At 33.6% G+C, this 21,201-nt stretch overlaps 2 protein-coding genes across 2 annotated transcripts; both read left to right on the top strand.

The window, feature by feature from the left end:
- The first annotated feature begins 1,859 nt into the window (after positions 1 to 1,859).
- Positions 1,860 to 16,371, top strand: LOC132741037 (uncharacterized). Its single transcript, XM_060729117.1, has 8 exons — positions 1,860 to 2,528; positions 2,811 to 2,903; positions 4,016 to 4,243; positions 5,163 to 5,420; positions 5,837 to 6,139; positions 11,833 to 12,078; positions 14,056 to 14,289; positions 16,235 to 16,371. The coding sequence occupies exons 1-8, from the start codon at positions 2,066 to 2,068 to the stop codon at positions 16,369 to 16,371; spliced, it is 1,962 nt and encodes a 653-aa protein (XP_060585100.1). The 5' UTR covers positions 1,860 to 2,065.
- A 1,354-nt stretch (positions 16,372 to 17,725) lies between these two features.
- Positions 17,726 to 19,920, top strand: LOC132741038 (uncharacterized protein TM_0508-like). Its single transcript, XM_060729118.1, has 3 exons — positions 17,726 to 17,986; positions 18,818 to 19,073; positions 19,677 to 19,920. The coding sequence occupies exons 1-3, from the start codon at positions 17,884 to 17,886 to the stop codon at positions 19,903 to 19,905; spliced, it is 588 nt and encodes a 195-aa protein (XP_060585101.1). The 5' UTR covers positions 17,726 to 17,883; the 3' UTR covers positions 19,906 to 19,920.
- The last annotated feature ends 1,281 nt before the right edge of the window (positions 19,921 to 21,201 follow it).

Here is a 21,201-nt window from a genome sequence, read left to right as displayed (position 1 = left end):
GTTAATGAATATACCTCTCTATTTTGCCTAATAAGAGAAGAAACTTTAAACTTAAACTCCATTTTCAAATGTCAGTGACAAAAAAAAACAAAACAAAAAAAAGTAACTCTCCAGGAACGATGGTTAGGAAACTACCCGCCTACAGTATATGACTGAAATACTGTTGGGAAACGGCGTAAAATGAAACAAACAAAAAACTTGATATATCGATGATATCAATACAAAATTTTCCATCAATGACAGTCCTAAGTTTAACACTTCCCATTCAACCGTGTCATCTACTAGAAATTGTGAGGTAATTGATTTTTCTTGTTGATCACAGGAGGGGGGGGGGGGGGGGGAGAAAAACATAATATTCTTTCACTTTCTGATTTATATTACTGTATGAGCAAACAAATAATCAAAGTTTCTAAGTATTATTATGGGATAATTTACTTGTTCAGAACTTCACTGGCAATGACCCCAGCTGAATAAAGGCTGTTTTTCATATATCCTATGAAATCATATGAAACCATGTATAAAAGCAAATTTAAGTTGATCAATAATTAGATAATAATAATTCCATTTGTGATATTGAACAGCATATAAAATACAAATCTATGTATAGAAACATAGCATAGACACTGATTTAGCTATAAATAAACCTTGATAAAATCTAAGATCAATAAATCCAATCTTATTATTCAGTTATTAGCAATTTTCTTTTGTCAAATTTTGATGTTATAAAAAAAAGTATAAAAAAAAAATCTGGGAGAAAGGCTTCTAAAAATCAAATGAAGACTATGATGGTCCTAGGAGTCCTAATAAGGAATTATGAAAACCTGTCAAGACTTGATAAACTCCTAATTACTAAGGACTAAGTATCTCCTAGTTAGCACTAAGAAACTCCAAATTAGTCTTAAAACTACTAATTAGGGTATAATCACTTCATATTTGGGCTAAGTAACTCAAAATTACAACTAATAAAACTGAAGTTGGACTTATCAAACTACCAATAAAGTAACTTCTAATTAAGACAAAGTAAAAAATTTGTGTTTGTGCTTTAATTATAAAGTCATAATTAGGAATTATAAAAGCTTAGCAAGGACTTAATGAACTATGATACTATTGTTTAGGACTGAAGATCCCAATTAGGAAAAAGTATCACCTAATTAGTACTTGGAAAACTTCAGAAAAAGATAAATTTAGAAGTATAGAAATCTTTTTCATAAAAAACAATGTGATTAATTAAGGGTATTTTTTTCTTTCAAATTTATCATCAGAAATGATCAATTGCACTACATAATATCCTATATTAAAGAGATCAAATGGGGTTATTTCTCACTCCTTTGGGAGCTCTACTATAGGTGATGTGGCATTTCTAGGTGCTGTTGCATTAACTGGTGAAAACAACCAACATTTTTGTGGAGAATAATTTTAACATCAGATATTCTAAAGTCTTTCCTTTTCATTTTCTCATACTAATAAAATCACATCACAATATCAAGTAAATGATACAGTTGGTTTCAATACAATGAATATGTGTCCAACTGGTCCAACTCTATACTTTGGGTAAAGGCTACTAATTATTGTAGCATTCTAAGAGATGATGACCCAGAATATGTTTATTGTATACAACTAGTAGTTTGTGTAATCTAAACAGGCTGTGCATTGCTAGGTGTAGAATTTTGAGATTTTTATACTGAAATCCCTTACATTAATAATAAGATATTTTTTCTTTGGATATTTAAAAGTCTAGTGATGTGAACATTATTATTGTATGTAGTTGGAAAACTTTTGTTTGAAATTCATATAGGTATTTTATATGCAGATTTTATTGATCATGTGTCATTAAGTACAGTTTTGAATGTGTATACATTACATGTACATGTACATCCATATTTAGATACAAGAACAAGGTAGTAGTAGGCAAGACCCACAGCATACAGGAGGCCCAGAACCACCAAAAAGACAACAGATACCAGGAGCAGGTCATCAAAATTTACAACAGTATGCTTGGCCGTCTGGCCCCTATGGAGCAGTGTCAGGATTTTATCATAATATTCCTGGTAGTTGGGATCCAAATATGAATCAAGGTGGTATGCAGGGTCATTTTCCAGGTCAACAACCTATGCCTGGTAATGAGCAACAGCAAGGTCATGTTCCACAACAAGGTCATGCACCACATCCTGGTCAAGGTCATGATCCACTGAGAGGTCAAGGTCATGGTCAAGGGATGAGATTTCCATTTGGACCTGGTGGACCTGGACAGATGCCTCATGGTTTTCCTCCTGGGTATCCAATGTTTCGCATGCCAACTCCGGATCAAAATAATCCCCAAGGTGGACATAATATGCCTTTTATGCCAGGATTTCCTATGATGTTTGACCCTCAGTCAGGACAGTATTTCCAAGCTCCAGGATTTCCAGGAATGCAACTGCCTCCAGAATCACATAGACATTCACCAGGAAATCAGCGCGGACCTCCTCCACCATACAATGGACAACAATCAACAGAGGTCAAGTCACCCAGAGGTGACCATAATGATGGTAAATGATTTTGATATTTTCAGCACTTTTATCTTGTTATTTGAGTTTCATCTTAAAATCATTTAAAGAAAGTAATATTTTGCTCGAGGTTGACAATTTTGGTAAAAATAACTAAAGTAAAGCAACTTGAGTATGATGACATGTTGCCAATGTATTTTCAATTCTGGCCTTTCGAGTACCAACTGGGCTTTTGGATCAAACATGATCACATGTATAACATTCAATTATTCTATGTAGACGAAAATGTGAATGTTCTGTTGAATTTATTTAAATTTCTTACAGGTGAAGGAAGTCAGGCTGTAGCAGACCAGGATTTAGAGTATGAAAAAAATCAGGCTAAACTTAACAGAGAACAACAGTCCATGAATTATGAAGGTGACTACAAGATATTTATTCCAAAATATGTTTCATAATGCGGATCTAATATCTAATTGACACGCCCTGCATTGAATTCAGTAATACTGTAGGAATTTTAAAATCACAAAACTTAAGGACTTAGGTCTACTTTTAATTATGTACATGGTTTGCTCTGATCATTTTGGTTGACCTGTATAATGTAAATTTGTATGTTAAGGGGACTCCACTGAGGTTATATGACATTGCGGGACTCAAAATAAGTTCGTTAAATAAATGTTTAATTTGATGTAGATCTAGACCAAAAACAGTTGTGCAAAATTTCAGATCATTTGCTCACTCCATTTTTCAAAATAATAATTCAAATTGTTAAAAATGACCCTAAATCAGGCTAAGAAAAAGTTCTAGTACAGTCCGTCAGTCCACAGTCCCTGGGGACCATTGTGTGCTAGAAAGGTCCATAGATAAATGTTATATCAATGTAAAACTATATGTTTGAAGTTTTTAAAAAGTTTATGCTAGATATGTGGAATCATGGTATGTTTTGAGAAATCCAAATCCAAGATGACCTCCAAGATTGCACAACAATATGATTTTTGATTTATATCTAATTAAACTTCATAACTATCGTGGCTTAACTTTCTGCCCCAGCTGATTAATGTAAGAAATTCAAATTTGATTATTTTAAACCTCAATGCCCTTTAATGCCATTCATTGAAAATGATGATACTTTATTACAATATATTGATTTAATTAATGATTTAGTCTGAACTTTTGGAAAGGATACTTAATGTTATAACAATTTGAATATGCCTGTAATATTTACCTGAATTAATTTGTTTCCCTAGGTTTTTTGCTCACTTTAACCATGATAATCTGGACAAATGCCATTTTGATTTAAGAGTGCCGCTTATTAACATGTTAGTTTGACCTAATTTGATTTACATCATTGACAAAATTTTGATAGCTGTGTGCAGTTTGATTATGAAAATGCAAAATTAAAGATAAAATAAATAAATGAATTAACTCCTATAAATAAATGACTGTCTATATTAAAACAGTTTGCCAGAAAATTAAGTTCTGCTGTACCCTACATTACCATATTCTAATTGAATTTATTACATGTATTTCAGAAGAGGAACCAGCAGACCCCGAGCCTGAAAACAGGGAACCATCTGAACCAGAAACGCCCGAGGAGAACCAAACAAAAATAGTTGTAAGCAATCTACCATCAACAGCCCATGATGAATACTTACAGATGTTTTTTGAGAATAAACGGAAGTTCAAAGGATGTGATGTTTATAGTGTTGAAATGGATGAAGATGGGACATCCGCCATTATTGAGTTTGAGACACCAGATGGTAAATAATTTCTAGTACTTATTCCTTTGAAAATTTCATGTTGAATACATCCAGGTGTTGGATTAAGCCAATTTTAAAAGATCAAGGTCAGAAAAATATCTTGAGCATTTTATTGATGTATTAATAAAATGTATAAATATTTACAATATTTCTCACCATATATCCCTCTACTCATCTGCCCCCACGTGCACCCCCTCCCCATACCTTCTCATAACTTATGAATTAAGGGCTATCATCACATATCATATTTTGATGCATTATAGATGATTTTAGCGGATTGATAAACTTAATTATCACATAAACCGCCGCGCAGGAGTGTAATAAAGCCATTTAATAAAAACGATATTACACTAGTGTAATAACACTTTGACGTGACGTCATTTGCGCTATATAGAAACATAGCGTTAAAGCGCGCTAATGTTAGCGTTACGCTATAGACGCGTCATTGAAAAATTACTCATTTTAACAGTTTACTGTTCTTATTTTATATATGTGATAAATAGAATATTATATTCGTGTAGATTCAGTACTAAATTTATCGAACTCGTTGAATAAAACAATATTATGCTCGCCAGAGGCTCGCATAATATGATTTTATTCAACTCGTTCAATAAATTTAGTATTAAACTACACTCATTCAATATCCTCTATTTACTTTATGAGTACACTTGACATTATTTTGAAATCTTTCTAAAAGCATGAATCTGAACATATGCTTCTTTAAAGCAAATAAAAATAATTCTTCGATTTAAGTGATGTGGACCTAGGCATTTAAATGCTTTCTAGTTTTGTGCCATATTTTTGCAATATAAGTGAATTTTGTAAGAATAAATAAAAAGATAATAAGTAAAACCAAAAAATAGATGACAATTTAAGATATTTCCACAGTGATCTTATAAGAATTTTTTCCCTTCTATAGCTGTAGATATTGTCCTGAGCAAATGTCCACTAAAGATGATGGGACGAGAAGTTGAAATATCAAAGTTCGAGCCACCTCCACCGGTTTTATTATGCACCGTAGAAGTGACCGGACCGTGTAGTGTGGTAAGCGAAGATCATCTTGAGATGCTAGAAATGTACTTTGAAAATTCAAAACGATCCGGAGGTGGTGACGTTGTTGATATTGAGTTTGATACAGTAAATAACATGGTCCTTGTCACATTTGACAGTGAAGACGGTAACTATATACAATATTTACAACAGTAATACAAAATTTTAAATTTGGTCTGTATTAATAAATATTTCAATATATGTTTCTATTACTGATACAGTAAGATGGAATGCGTGTATTTAATTTGATTTTCTTAATATTGATATATATCATTGGTCAGTTTTGTAAAACTTAGAGCACACAGTAATCTTTTGAATGTTATTTGCTCCATATTTTCCTTCTCTTGATACAGAACCTGATTTGTGTGCAAATCTGTTTAACATTTAGTCAATACGCAGCTGAATTTTAAGAAATTTGGATAAAATTTAGACATTAAGTTGGCAATATTTTTAGCTGACATTTTTTCCAACATGCACAGAGTTAAAAAATGATGATGATGATGATGATAAAATCATGGCTTGTAATCTGTTTCACCCATCTAGTTGCACAGAGTGTTGCAGAGAAAGGAAGGCATGTTATAAAGAATGAGAAACTCAATGTTAAAGTGCACATTCCGTCCAAAAAGTCTAAAAAACCAGATGACATGGAGGAGGAAAAGCAAGCGGAGGAAGAGACTGAGTCACCTAATACAATTAAAGTAAAAGGCATTAACAAATCTGCATCGAGAGATACAGTGGAGTTTTATTTTGAGAATTCCCGGAGATCAGGAGGAGGTGAAATAGAGACCATTAAAAGTGATGACGAGGACGAAGATGTCCTTTATATCACGTTTAAATCAACCGAGGGTAATACTTATTTAATGATTATTTTTTAGCAATATCCTCACCCGGGCTTTTTGAATGCTAACAAGAGTTTGACACTAAGGTCTGATTTTATTTCGTATAGTTGCACTGGCACCCTTTGTAGTAATGAATTTTCTCTTCCGTGAAAAAATATCAGTTTTCAAGAATGAAGATATCTGCTGTCATGAATGAAGGTACGTATCAGTTTTCATGAACGAAGATAGCAGTTTTCAAGAGTTACGTGTTAACTTATGTTTTCATGAGTGAGGATATCAATTTTCAAAAGTGACAACATCATTTTTCCGGGGTGAATATATCAGTTTTCACTAGGGATGGCAACAAATACCAAAATCGATACTCGAGTACTCGGTCATTTTTCCGATCGAGTACTCGGTTTCTTGGATGATTTCCAATGACCTTTAAAGTTTTATCACACAATATCAACAGCGTCTGTATGCTACTTTCGTTTTCTATTTTAATTCATAGAATTCGTAACCATAAATAGGACTGCAAGAAATACATATATTAAATATAAACATGACAGCATTCATTGTATACCTTTAAATTTTCTCCCTAAATACAGCAGGCCTCGACACTAATTTTTTTTAGCAGGTGGTAAGCCAGACCACTAGATTTGAAATCTAGGTGGTCCTTCCGTAAGACAGGTGGTCAATTTTAATTACTATATCATTATTTTATTGTTGTTTTAATTTTTGACTCTTCTACAAACGATTTAGAAAAAATATGCTTAAAATTAATGACAAAGATGTATTATTAACCTTTAAAAAGAAGCAGATATTTTTAGATATATATTTTTGTATCTAATCAGAAATTAAGGAGAGCAAGTCAGTAGGTATTCTATCGTAAAGTTATTTGGTTTTTTTTTTTATCTTATTTAAAAATACATAACAGGGCTTGTATTTATGTAAACTTTTATATTGTAGTGACTTCTTCCTCAACTCAAGTTAGGGAATAGTGAAACACTTTGTGCCTGCCTTATATTCTTACTGTTATTCAAATATTCATTGCCGATATGTGGTACATGTACGTCATTTAATCATGATAATTATCTTTTATAGATTAACATTTTTAATAAAACTATCAAATTATCTTATTCTTGTCTTTGAAAACAAGGAAATATCAAAAGGACCAACGATATATATAACTATAGTTTAGCTTGTTTTTCTCACGTATTTATTATACAGAATTTTTACTTCCCTGTTGCTTGCTGGTTGATATTTTTAACATTTTAAAGTAATTTTAACTCTGGAAGAAATAGAGGATATTTGTTTGTTTGTGTGTAAGATGAAATTTTATTTCATCGAGTGGGCTTTAAAAACAGTATTCTCACGAGTGGCGTAGCCACGAGTGAGAATACTGTTTTTAAAGTTCACGAGATGAAATAAAATTAAATCTTACACAACAAACAAACAAATTTTCTTTTTATTTTATGCTAAAAAACAAGTTTAAACGAAATTTTCATGACATTAACGTAAATATTAAAATCTGTTTTCCCCATTGAGAGCCCCATTTAGTCGGAATTTCTCATTTAAAACAAGAAGTCTTGAGCTGTAAAATAAGTCCGACAATCAACGTTAAATGACAGTGATATTATTTATTTTGTTAAAAAAATATGAATGATCGCTTGTTTTAATAATAAAAACAAACAATTCTTGTAGGAGAAAAATTCCAGCCATCCATCCATATTTCTGTTACTTACTGCGTATTTATATTAGACCTGGCTTTGTTAAATGTAAGCGGCAGCCATTTTTTAAAGTTGTGTATTTCACGGGAGGAAAATAATTGTGTTTGATTCAGAGGGATATCATTTGGATTTGTTAGTCATACACCTTTTTAAAAGAAAGAAAACATATTTGAGGATTGAAACAGACAAAAAATAAGTGTTGACAGATGTGAAAACATTCAGAAAAGGAGCTTGGAAAATGGAAAACTTGGAAGCTTGCTCGGAACGCTGGGTGGTTTAATTGTTCTACGAGGTGATAGCTGTCATTGCTTTTCAATTTTTCATAAAGCGTACGGCAGTTATTGCTCGTAGGATACTTTAATGTGCCCAAATGTCATCAAGAGCAGTTTGCATGTGGAAGGAATGTATTTGTCAGACTGTAAAAATGAAACAAAAAATTTAGAGATGAAATTTGGTGATTGGAATTTGAATGAATAGAAGTAAGTTTTCTTCTTTTTATTACTTTTGACATTTAAGTTGATTATCAATTTCAGCTTTGCGTTTTCTTTAAACAGCCTGATATTGTCAGAATTGTCAGTAAAAATAAAATTGAGGTACCACATGGGGAAAACCTTAAAAAAGTAGTTTCGTCATTGAAAAAAGTGAAATTTTATTTTGATAATTTTCACTGTGAAATTATCAAATATAATCTTCACGGATAAATCAGTAATCCACTGAAAAGCATAAAATAAATGGATTTCTTATTGTTAAAATAAAGATAAGTAACAAAGAATTACAAGATATATTTTTTTCCATTCCATTTTGTTTACTGCCAAAATCTGAAATTTAAGTTTATCCGATATCCCATACAATATCATAATTACTAGCATCATTTGAATGAATTTTCTACCTAAATTAATATCACAAACTTTTAACTCTTTAAACTTGCATAAACAATATTTTAGCGACATAAAATGAAAATATTGATGACTTAAGAACTTCTTGAAGAAATCAGAAATTAATGAACCATATACATGTACAGCTGACAAATGATTTAAAACAACAAATATGTAACTTGTTTTTCGACCAAATCACCATCCTGCCAAATGAGCTGCACCAACAAGGAAATTCAAGAGGTCCGACGGACCTGTGGCGTTTAAAGTTAGGTGGTCCTTGCCAAAATCAAGTGGTCTCGGACCAACGGACCACCGCTAATGTCGAGGCCTGTACAGGATAATCTTGAAGCCTAAATACGCTTCAACGGATAGAAAATTCCATATTATGTTAGTGACAAATACGGTACCATATATAAAAGTGCCAGACTATTTTTATACCCCCGCACAACAAAGTTGTAAGGGGGGTATACTGGAATCAGCTCGTCCGTCCGGCTGTCCCTCGGTTTTTTCTTGTCCGCCCAATAACTTAAGATTCCTTTGACCCTTAGTCTTCATATTTGGCATGGAGGTTAGTCATGATTAGTAGATTACCCCTATTGATTTTGAGGTCACTAGGTCAAAGGTCAAGGTCACAGGGGCCTTGACTTCATAAAGCTTGTCCGCCCAATAACTTAAGATTCCTTTGACCTACAGTCATTATATTTGGCATGGAGGTTAGTCATGATTAGTAGATGACCCCTATTGATTTTGAGGTCACCAGGTCAAAGGTCAAGGTCACAGGGGCCTTGACTTCAAAAAGCTTGTCCGCCCAATAACTTAAGATTCCTTTGACCCACAGTCTTCATATTTGGCATAGAGATTAGTCATGATTAGTAGATGACCCCTATTGATTTTGAGGTCACCAGGTCAAAGGTCAAGGTCACAGGGACCTTGACTTCAAAAAGCTTGCCCGCCCAATAACTTAAGATTCCTTTGACCCATAGTCTTCATATTTGGCATTGAGGTTAGTCATGATTAGTAGATGACCCCTATTGATTTTGAGGTCAAAGGTTAAGGTCACAGGGGCCTTGACTTCAAAAAGCTTGTCCGCCCAATAACTTACGATTCTTTTGACCCATAGTCTTCATGTTAGGCATTGAGGTTAGTCATGATTAGTAGATGACCCCTATTGATTTTGAGGTCAAAGGTCAAGGTCACAGGGGCCTTGACTTCAAAAAGCTTGTCCGCCCAATAACTTAAGATTCTTTGACCCACAGTCTTCATATTTGACATTGAGGTTAGTCATGATTAGTAGATGACCCCTATTGATTTTGAGGTCAAAGGTCAAGGTCACAGGGGCCTTGACTTCAAAAAGCTTGTCTGCCCAATAACTTAAAGATTCCTTTGACCCACAGTCTTCATATTTGGCATGGAGGCTTGTAATGATAAGTAGATGACCACTATTGACTTTGAGGTCAAAGGTCAAGGTCACAGGGGCCTTGACTTCAAAAAGCTTGTCCGCCCAATAACTTTAGATTCCTTTGACCCACAGTCTTCATATTTGGAATGGAGGTTAGTCATGATTAGTAGATGACCCCTATTGATTTTGAGGTCACCAGGTCAAAGGTCAAGGTCACAGGGACTTTGACTTCAAAAAGCTTGTCCGCCCAATAACTTTAGATTCCTTTGACCCACAGTCTTCATATTTGGCATGGATGTTGATCATGATTAGTAGATGACCCCTTTTGATTTTGAGGTCACTGGATCAAAGGTCAAGGTCATAAGGACTTTGACTTCAAAAAGTTTGTCCACACATTAACTTAAGATTCCTTTGACCCGCAGTCTTCATATTTGGCATGGATGTTGATCATGACTATAAGGTGACCCCTATTGATTTTGAGGTCACTGGGTCAAAGGTCAAGGTCACAGGGACCTTGACAAAAAAAAAGCTTTTCTTCTCAATTGCTAAAGAATGTCCTGTATGCAATGTATTGATTTTGACATTTTGACATTTTAACATTTGAAGCATGTAGAATACATAACTTAGCAATGCACTGGCTTAGTAACCTCAGATTTGGCAGGGAGGTTGTCCTTGTGCTCTAAATGGCCACTGTTGATTCTGACAAAGTGGTATGCGGGGGTATTCACGCCATGATAGTGGCAGCTCTAGTTGACGATGGTTTTGATCTTGGCTGTGTATAACTTAGCATTTGGAAACGGGAACCAAAATTATAAAAGGCGTGGCCGGTTTTGCAAAAAATTTTGTATTCATCCGTCTGTTATAAATTTTTTTTTCTTGACAACTACATTTCATTTTCTGAAATTTCTTATAGAAGTTTAGTATAATGAAAATCATTTACACTCCAAACGAAAAGGTATATAATAAAAATAAAGGAAAATTATGTTGTAGTAGCTTTCTGAGGCTATGCATTTTTCTACTAGCAACGTTGGAAAATTGATATCTCGCTTGACCTTCAGTCTAGCGAGATATCAATCTTCCACCGCTGCTCATAGCAAAATACAAAGCCTCAGAAAGCTACTTCAACATAATATTCCGTATATATTTATGTTTTTATATTTAACAAGTTTCGGCTACAAACTGTCACATAATAAAAGGTGATTAAATATCATAAGAGGCCGAATGACGTAAACGACACAGGACTGTGTTCAGTCCCATACGCGTGTCAAACTGCTGATCGCCTTGTCAAAATTTACGAAATCATTTTCACACCTCTGCAAGGATGTTTTGATTGCATTTAAAAAGTATTATACAGATACGTGTACATCTCCGAATTTCTGAACTAATTGGATACACCAATCTTTCTTAATCGCAAAAAAGTAGAAATTAAATATTTGTTTCCGAGTAATCAAATTTCAATTTCGTTAACCGTTATTCGGATGTTCGATCGAGTGCATGGTTATCCGGTTACTCATTGCCATCCCTAGTTTTCACACATATTGTGGAAATCACAATAATTTGATACAAAAAGCTGGTATATTCCATCTGTATCAGATGTTGATTTGAAGTTATAAATAATATTGCAAGGAGTTTGGCAAAATAAATATTTTATCTCTCACAGTATTTACATTTGATTTTATTCAACATGGGTATTTATTTGTTTATTTACTTTTTACAGTGGCTGTAAGTGTATCGAAGAAAAGTCACAAACTGGAAGGAAAATCATTAAATGTTGCCCTGTATGTACCCCCTGTAGCACCTCCATCATATGAAAACAAAATTCTGCTTAAAGGATTACAAGCCAGTACAACTCAAGATTGTTTGTTTAACTTTATCGAGGCGAAATCTGGATGCGTGCCAGAAACAATGGACTATCATTCTGAACAAGAGGGTGTTGTCATGATTACCTTTAGTGAAACACCAGGTATGAAAACTATGAGTTTCAGATATTTGAGAGAATATTTATTTGTTCAAATTACTCTTAGCCTGCTGATTTTCCTAAATGGACTTGTCCTACTTGCAAAGTTGGAAATGTTCATTTTCTATTTTGGGTATATCAAGATAAAATTTCACAGAAATCCAGCCATGATATAGAGCCTGGTCAGACTGAATGGATGTGCAGACTGTCCTGGCTCTATACTGGTGGCAAAGGCTGAAATACACTTTGATGATTTTTAGCTCACCTGTCACAAAGTGACAGGGTGAGCTTTTGTGATCGCTTTTAGTCTGGCGTCCGTCCGTCGTCCGTCCGTCCGGTGTCCGGCCGTAAACTTTTACTTTAAATGACGTCTCCTCATAATCCACTAAGCCAATTTCATCCAAACTTCACAGGAATGTTCCTTTGGTGGTCACCTTTAAAAATTGTTCAAAGAATTTAATTCCATGCAGAACTCTGGTTGCCATGGCAACCGAAAGAAAAAACTTTAAATATCTTCTTTTAAAAAACCATAAGAGCTAGAGCTTAGATATTTGGCATGAAACATTTTCTAGTGAGTGTCTACCAAGTTTGTTCAAATAAAAGCCCTGGGGTCAAAATTGGCCCCGCCCCGGGGGGTCATTGATTTTCCCTATATGCATATAGTAAAAACTTAAAAAATCTTCTTTTAAAGAACCCAAAGAGCTAGAGCTAAGATATTTAGCATGAAATATGTTCTAATGGGTGTCTACCAAGTTTGTTCAAATAAAAGCCCTGGGGTCAAAATTGGCCCCGCCCCGGGGGGTCATTGATTTTCCCTCTATGCATATAATAAGAACTTAAAAATCTTCTTTTAAAGAACTCACAGAGCTATGGCTAAGATATTAAGCATCAAACATGTTCTAATAGGTGTCTACCAAGTTTGTTCAAATAAAAGCCCTGGGGTCAAAATTGGCCCCGCCCCAGGGGGTCATTGATTTTCCCTATATGCATATTGTAAAACTTAAAAAATATTCTTTTAAAGAACCAAAAGAGTTATGGCTAAGATATTTAGCATGAAACATGTTCTGATAAGTGTCTACCGAGTTTGTTCAAATAAAAGCCCTGGGGTCAAAATTGGCCCCGCCCCGGGGGGGTCATTGATTTTCCCTATATGCATATAGTAAAAACTTAAAAAATCTTCTTTTAAAGAACTCAAAGAGCTATGGCTAAGATATTTAGCATCAAACATGTTCATATAGGTGTCTACCAAGTTTGTTCAAATAAAAGCCCTGGGGTCAAAATTGGCAACGCCCCGGGGGTCATTGATTTTCCTTATATGTGTATAGCAAACACTTAAAAAATCTTCTCCGAAAAAACTTAAATAGCTAGAGTTAAGATATTAAGCATGAAACATCTTTTAGTGAGTGTCTACAAAGTTTGTTCAAATAAAAGACCTGGGGTCAAAATTGGCCCCGCCCCGGGGGTCATCGATTTTCTTGATATGTGTATAGCAAAAACTTAAAATCTTCTTTGAAAAAACCCAAATAGCTAGAGTTTAGATATCAAGCATGAAACATCTTCTAGTAAGTGTCTACAAAGTTTGTTCAAATAAAAGCCCTGGCCCGGCCCCAGGGGTGTCATTGTTTTTAACTATATGTGTATAGTAAAAACTTAAAATATCTTCTTTTAAAAAACCCAATGAGCTAGCACTTAGATGTTTAGCATGAAACATCTTCTTATGGGTGTCTACCAAGTCTGTTCAAATAAACAAATAAAAGCCCTTGGGTAAAAATTGGCCCAAGGGGGGGGGGCTAAATACAGGTGAGCGACCTCTGGGCCATCATGGCCCTCTTGTTTAATGTGTGGAAGCTTAAACAAGAATAACGAATTGCTAGACAATACAGTTCTGACCAGCCATATATAAATGAAAAGTACAGACCGGGTAATTTGTACACATCACTTTTAATTATTTATGTATATTTTACTTATTTATCTTTCTTGTAGACTTCAAAAAATTAGAGAGTGCATTTGATAAATATAAACTGGAAGGAGCATCACTGAAGATATGTGCTGTACCAATATCAAACTGTATTATTGTTGCAAATTTGGCCTCTGAAGTCACCAAAGACACCATTGAGTATTACTTTGAAAACAAAAGAAAGAGTGGTGGTGGACAAGTTGATAAAGTTGTGATGAATGATGATGACACATGTCTTGTATACTTTTCTGATTTCACAGGTAAGTATTTCTATACAGTTATAATTTCAAAGTCACAAATTTCTTATTTCTATTCAGATTCAGTCTGTAAAATCTTTTATTGACCTTTTACTTAAGTCTATTGATTCTTTAAAAATTACTATATCTCAGTCTTCATTTTACATTTAAAAATGTTAGTTTGATGCAATTAGGGGCAAAATAGGATTTGACAAGCTCTTTCACTACTGTAAACGAAATCACTTTACCATGCCTTGTGAGCCTATGCAATTCAATGTGTACCCTCTCTTGTGGTTACAAGCAGATGTAACATTTGATCACTGTACCTTACTTTGGAGCCTATATGTATATGTGTACCTTTTGTGATAACAGGAATACTTGTTTGTACACTGTGCCCTTGAGTTGAAGAGGGACTCCTAAAATGTTTTAGTGTCTGCTAAGGCTAACAATGGGCTGCATTTGTATATAAGGGGCTTCTTAGGTTTATATGGATATGGGTTTCTAACGTTTTTGTGGTGCAATATACAATCCAACCCCGTTTATTCGAAGTGCCTGGGACTGAATATTTTCTTCGAATAATCGATGGGTTAGAATAATTGAAATTCGAATAATGTGATAGACGAAAACTACTCCACTTTGACGAATCGTAGTAAAACTACCGTTTAAAACACATTTACTTCCTGTAATCAATTGAGAAAATAAATATTAAAGAAAAGATGCATAAAAATGATTGTATTGACATTGAAGACATAAACACTTGCATTTTATTCTACATTATGTATTGCTTCGTTTCGTGCAATACCATGATAATGGCCTTGTTGTCACTACGGTATTAACAGATAAACTCTGTTATTTTCGTTAAGTAAAAAGGCTCTTATGTAGCCTTTTGGATGTTTTGACAAATTTACATATACAGTATGTATGAAAAATATTGCTGTCATCTTCAAGCAATAACAGTAACAATATCGGACACGGTGCATTGCTTTTCATTTTCGGTAATTAAAGTTGATTAAAGAACACAAAAAGAGCTATTATCACAATTGTCTAAATACATGCATGACTATTGATGTTTTTCACAAGTCGACCAGTCAGCGAGTGGATCTGCGCCAATTAGTTTGACTTCGAATAATAATTAGGCTGGCTTCGAATAATAGGTGTGAAATTCTTTCATAATTGTATAGTAGGGACCGAAATTTTACTTCGAAAAATAGGAGGTATTCGGATAATGCATTTCGAATAATACGCTCGTATTTATATTGATTTATATAGAGATAAAAACGGGACAGCCGATCTACTTCGTATAATGCCGGGTATTCGAATAAAGGGTTGTAGAATAACCGAGGTCGGACTGTATGTAACAAAGGGTTTTTTAGGATAATGAAGGGCTCCATAGATTATTAGGGTCTTTTTATGTATACAAGTGTTTAGGAGGCCTTAAATTTTTATTGGGATCTTTTGCTTAACCTTCAAACTCTGAAACTTTGAAGTTGACATGTCACCATGAAATTGTTATTTTGTTTTTACCGCATGCTGTCCAACACTTTGTAGGATAAGTAATTTTTAATTTCAGCTCAATTTCATAATTGATTTCATTGTTCTAAATTTTATTGTTTGTTCAATGTTCATTCAATTGTGTGACCAGTTCCTCTGTACTATATAATAATGAATGATGTACATATTGAGCTAAGATCATATTAATTAGTCAGAAAATAGATAGTAAGGAACCTGAATGAGAATTCAAAGATTTGTGATAATCTGCGAATTATTAATTCTTACTAAGTTCATGCCAAATTCCAAAAGCAATACATCTTTTCAACAACTGTATCATTTCTTCTTAAGTAAGTCTTCACAACAAATTCAACCTCTGTAGAGCATCACCTCTCAGAAATAACCAAAAGGTGTTGTTTTGCAAAGTTTGTACAGTACATTTTTTCATGGCATAAAGCTTTTTCCAACAATTATATTACAGTGATTGACGACGTGTTAGAAAAAGAACATACACTCAGTAAACAGCTACTTGATGTAAAGAGATATCAGGAATGCCTTGGGTCTCCTGGAGGGCGAAGTAGCGAGAGAGTATTACGCCTTCCAAGACCTTGTTCTTAAAATGTATTGCCCCAGAAATTTAAATTTTGAAACATCCAAAGTTAATCTTATGGCATAGAAAAAAAAACTTGACTCTTGTTATGCTACATGTTACCAGAAGATGGTGGAGAAGTTATTATAAAATGCACATTGACAAATGAATCAAAAGACTGCTTCAAATTAATAAAACATGGAAAACACAGCAGTGGCTTGAAGACTTTATGAAACTCGATCATAGTAAAAAAAGTTGCAGATCTGCAGGATATTGGGGGGAAAGTGATTGAGGAACTAACAAAAAGTTCAATATAGAAAACCCTGAACAGTTGCTATATTTGTTGATAAGAATGAAAGTGTTATAACAGTGGTCGGAAATAAGAATTTGGCTGAAGAAAGCAAAAAGATTGAAAAATATGACAGAGAGAAGTTATGCAGAAGTAGAAAAAGAGTCGGTGAAAAAATAAAAGAACCATCCAACGTTGAAAAATATTGAAACTAGAATGCTTTTAGCTGATAATTTCCCACAGACGTGGAAAAACAGTTCCCAGACCTGAAAGTTAAGATAAATCAGAACAAAAATGAAATTGTCTTTTTGAAGGGGCCACCTAGGGACAGGTTCGATAAGATGCTAATAAGATGTATGAGTTGAAGACGCGTTTTGCTGTAGATCGCTCTGAGAAAATATCGGAACTTGCCGCAGGATTGCTAGTACTTAAGCAGACAAAGAAATGTGGTAAAAAGCTTAAAAGCTTCCCGTGTCACAGCAGTTGGGACACAGTTGATGGATATTTAGAAGTTTACTGCACATCCCAAGATCAGATCCAGCTTTGTGTCAATGTCATTCGATCATGTATTAAGAACATACCGTAGCCTTAAAAAAAGCTGCCAAAACTGTGGTTAATTTCTGAAAAGTGGCAAACTAAGTTGATGAATTGCATGGATACCATGCAGGAAAATTGTATATGATAAAAGTTTCCGAGGATTCTTGTAAAGTTCAGATTTGTGCAACAGACGACATAGCGAATGAAATTTAGATAATGTTAAATTTTCCTACCGTCAAAACACAGTCGTTTGATGCCAAAGTTCCGTGCACAAAAATGTCCATCGTCTGATTGAGAGGCATCACAAAAACGAAATTTCCAACATAGCTAAGGGTTTGACAAATTACAATGTACAGATATCTTCAGTTGCAGAATATGGGGGGTTTCGAAGTTCGTGGACAGAAGATGGCTTATCATCAAGCTGTGCAACAAACTTCATCAACTACTACTGAAAGTAAAACAGAAAGAACATATTATGACTAAACCTGGTTTTAAGTAAGCACATGCAAACACCAAAAGGAAAGACAACCTTAAATACCATCGAGAGTATGCATCACTGTGTAGTGGCAGTGAAAGGTGAGTATGATGAGGACGAAATAAATGACAATCCATATGAGAGCGTTCCTATAGTTAGTGTATTCAGGGTTAACATTGGTAAAAGGAGTGAAAATTGTGGCCTACAGTAAAAGTGTATGATTGTAGAAATGTATATACGATGCAGGGGGATATGACAGAACTAACTGTGGATATGATAGTGAATTCAGCAGATGATAAACTTAGCTTGACTGGAGGACTAGGAAATGCTATTGTCAAGAAAGGTTGGTTTTATATTTCAATATATATTTTAGATTTTTATAGATATTCAGAAAGTGTTGTCACATATGACTTACACTTAAAGGTGAATGGAAGGTCTGTTATACCAAAACTTTAATTTTGTTGTCAGGTATGGATAACACTTTAAAGTGAAATAGGTCTATAATGGAAAATCTGTAATGCTGAAAAATTTAATGATACTACATATAGTATTTAGTATCTTAGACAAAAACAAAAAACAAACAAATTATATATATGAATGTTGAGTGGTAAATGATCCAATTTGAAATATTGAAATGATCAATTCTTGTGGTTTAATCAATACATGTATTTGATACACCTATGGAAATTTGCCTTTTGTAGACCAATCAATTTTAAAAGGTAGTTACTGTAGAGAAATGAAACATATGTAAGACATTTTCCTAGAGAGTTCATTTAATAGATAGGAATAGCAAGGAGTTTAATCAAAAAGTAATTGTAGGAGATTTGCTCCCTTGTGAAAAAATTTCATGTGAAATTTTTCAGCCCAGTGTCATAAGATATTAAACAAGTTTCAAATGGTGAAAGAGTTGAATAAGTTGCTTAAAATTACATATTCCTAGTTCATTTTAATTAAATATGCCAAAATGCGAATTTAAAGAAACTGTAGGGCCTGCCTAAGATGTACAACTTTGATTTAGGTCTCCAAACATAGAAAATGTACTACAATATCATATATATATCCTACTAACCACAGCTGTTTTATTAAAGAAATATAGAAACAAAGTTGAGTCAGACAGTATTTGTAAAATGCTTTATAAAAGGCCTACATGATTGCTTTTTTCCCTAAATCACAGGTGGTAAGAAAATCCAAAAAGAATGTGCTGACTATATAAGAGATTATGATAGGCTTGATGACGGGGATGCATTTGTTAGTACTGCTGGATCGCTTAAGGCAAATGCTATTGTACATGTAAGAGGGCCGGTTTGGCGAGGTGGCATGAAGCAGGAAGATGAGATGCTAAAAGAAGCTGTATTTAAATGCCTGCAGCAGGCTTCTACTAGAAACCTGACATCAGTTGCCATACCCGCCTTAAGTTGTGGCACATACGGGTAAGAATCTGTTTAACTTTATCTATTTATAACATCATCATCCATACTGAAAATCTACTGGTTTTGAGTAAAAAGATGGACCTTTTAACTTATTTAGTTTATCAGAAGAACATAGATTATATTGTTTTGTTTAAGATACTAAATATTTGCATAATTTTATTTACAGTCAAAAATCTGTCATAGAGCCTCTTTAAACAAAAAGATCGGACTTGCTCTTAGATTATTTATTTTCTCAATTATAATGCCCATAATGTGGAATGGGCTTTACTGGAATTACTTTACTGTGCATGTTATGTTTTATTTTTTTCTGGCATTTTACTGTTACATATTAATTATATTTTGGAAAGAAGTTACAAAAATTAATATTTTCATTAAACACTATTTTCTTATAGCAGCATATTAAATTACATCTTCCTTCATATTGGCAAAATGTCATTCAAAAAGATAGCAATTCATTCATAAAAGTCATGGTATCATTTAAAGCACATGACTTTTGTAGGACAGGTTTTTTCTAGCACCAATGTAAACATGTAACAGTAGATAATCCTGTTTGATATGCAAGAAATTTTGTTACATTACTGAAGAAGTTGAATTATATTCTAGATACCCTGTAAGAAAGGCTACCGCTGTTATAGTGGCAGCTGTGAAGAACTTCTTCCGTGAAGTTCAAGAAAGCACTGTGACGGATATATACTTGTGTGACATGAAGACAAATACAGTTGAAGCATTCAATGAAGCTATGAGCAATGAATTTGGTGCAACGAATGTAAAGAAGTACATTGACAATCTGGATTCAATAAGGCAACCATCTAAGAGATTTTCAAGTGAGTGAGATTTCAAAGTTTACTGTATAAGTGATTAAGTTAGCGACGTAGAAATATTGGAAAATTTCGCAAATTGATGAAAATTACTGAAATATCCCCAAGAGTTTTTATCAATCAACCTGTCAATAAATTCGACCCATGCACTATTTGCTAATATTCCTGGAATTTTAAATTCACTAACTTTTTGACGGAAATATCCACTTATACAGAAATTTCTTCCATTTTCTATGTAATTTGGATATAAATATAAAAGATTTTAAAGCAATGAGGAAGTTGTAATGAATAGTGAGATTATGCACTTCTTTTTCTTTTCTTCCTATGTTGAAAAGTCTGGTTGCTATGGCAACAAATAGACTGAAAATATGGCAGATTGTACACATAAATTGGATCCAGTGAACGCAAAAAGTACTGGAAATATTTTTATGAAACTTGATATATGGATAGATGGTAGTATGGAGATTATGCACGTCTTTTTCTTTTCTTCCTATGTTGAAAATTCTGGTTGCTATGGCAACAAATAGACTGAAAATATGGCAAATTTAACATATAAACTAGATCTAGTGATAATGCAAAAAATACTGAAAATATTTTTATGAAACTTTAAATATGGGTAGATGGCAGTCTGGAGATTATGCATGTCTTTTTCTTTTCTTCCTATTTTGAAAACAAATAGGCTTAAAATATGGCAAAATTTGTAACAATATTTGTGATTAGTCAAAAAGAGCTGAAATTTTTTCTGAAACTTAAAATATGGAAAGATGGTAGTATGGATATTATACACATCATTTTAATCTTGACTATAGGGAGTATATTGAGAGCTGCCATACTTAACAACAGTCAGCAACCTCGTCAAGATTTCTGATTCTAGTTTTTCGGCTTTTTCACTATAAGTTCTTTATTTCTTAAGGTATTTATTTCAAACTTCAAATATAACTTTCTAGTCATCAACAACATCGTATGTTACAAAGTTTACAACTCTAGCACAAAAATGATCATAATTGCCTCCTTTGAATTTAGAATTTTCATGAAAAAAAAAGTTTTTTTTTTTTAAACTTCTTTATTGCTAAATGTATCTTCTTTGAACTTCATATATATGTTTCTTATTATCACTCAAATCATTTTTCGATGAAGGTTAGTTTCAATACTCTTTGCAAGACTATTTCCATAGAATTTTATGTTCCCCCTTGAACTTTAGGAATTTTTTTTTCGAAAATTGGTATGTTTTTACACCAAAACTTCTTCATTTACTTATAGGAAATTTTAATTTAAATTTTCCCACATTCATAATAATAATGACAAAGGTT

This window comes from Ruditapes philippinarum, unplaced genomic scaffold (genome assembly GCF_026571515.1).
Source record: "Ruditapes philippinarum isolate M1 unplaced genomic scaffold, ASM2657151v2 ctg4768_1_1_1_1, whole genome shotgun sequence".
NCBI classification, from domain to species: Eukaryota; Metazoa; Mollusca; class Bivalvia; order Venerida; family Veneridae; genus Ruditapes; species Ruditapes philippinarum.
The sequence above is the reverse complement of the archived record's forward strand: the minus strand, read 5'-3'. Positions and strand labels throughout refer to the sequence as shown.

Excerpts from the sequence above, each read along its gene's own strand:
- LOC132741037 (XM_060729117.1), top strand. The coding sequence starts at position 2,066 with ATGAATCAAGGTGGTATGCAGGGTCATTTTCCAGGTCAACAACCTATG. Across the intron at positions 2,904-4,015 it reads ACAGTCCATGAATTATGAAG|AAGAGGAACCAGCAGACCCC; the intron begins GTGACTACAAGA and ends CATGTATTTCAG. Across the intron at positions 5,421-5,836 it reads CACATTTGACAGTGAAGACG|TTGCACAGAGTGTTGCAGAG; the intron begins GTAACTATATAC and ends TCACCCATCTAG.
- LOC132741038 (XM_060729118.1), top strand. The coding sequence starts at position 17,884 with ATGCAGGGGGATATGACAGAACTAACTGTGGATATGATAGTGAATTCA. Across the intron at positions 17,987-18,817 it reads AAATGCTATTGTCAAGAAAG|GTGGTAAGAAAATCCAAAAA; the intron begins GTTGGTTTTATA and ends CCTAAATCACAG. Across the intron at positions 19,074-19,676 it reads TTAAGTTGTGGCACATACGG|ATACCCTGTAAGAAAGGCTA; the intron begins GTAAGAATCTGT and ends ATTATATTCTAG.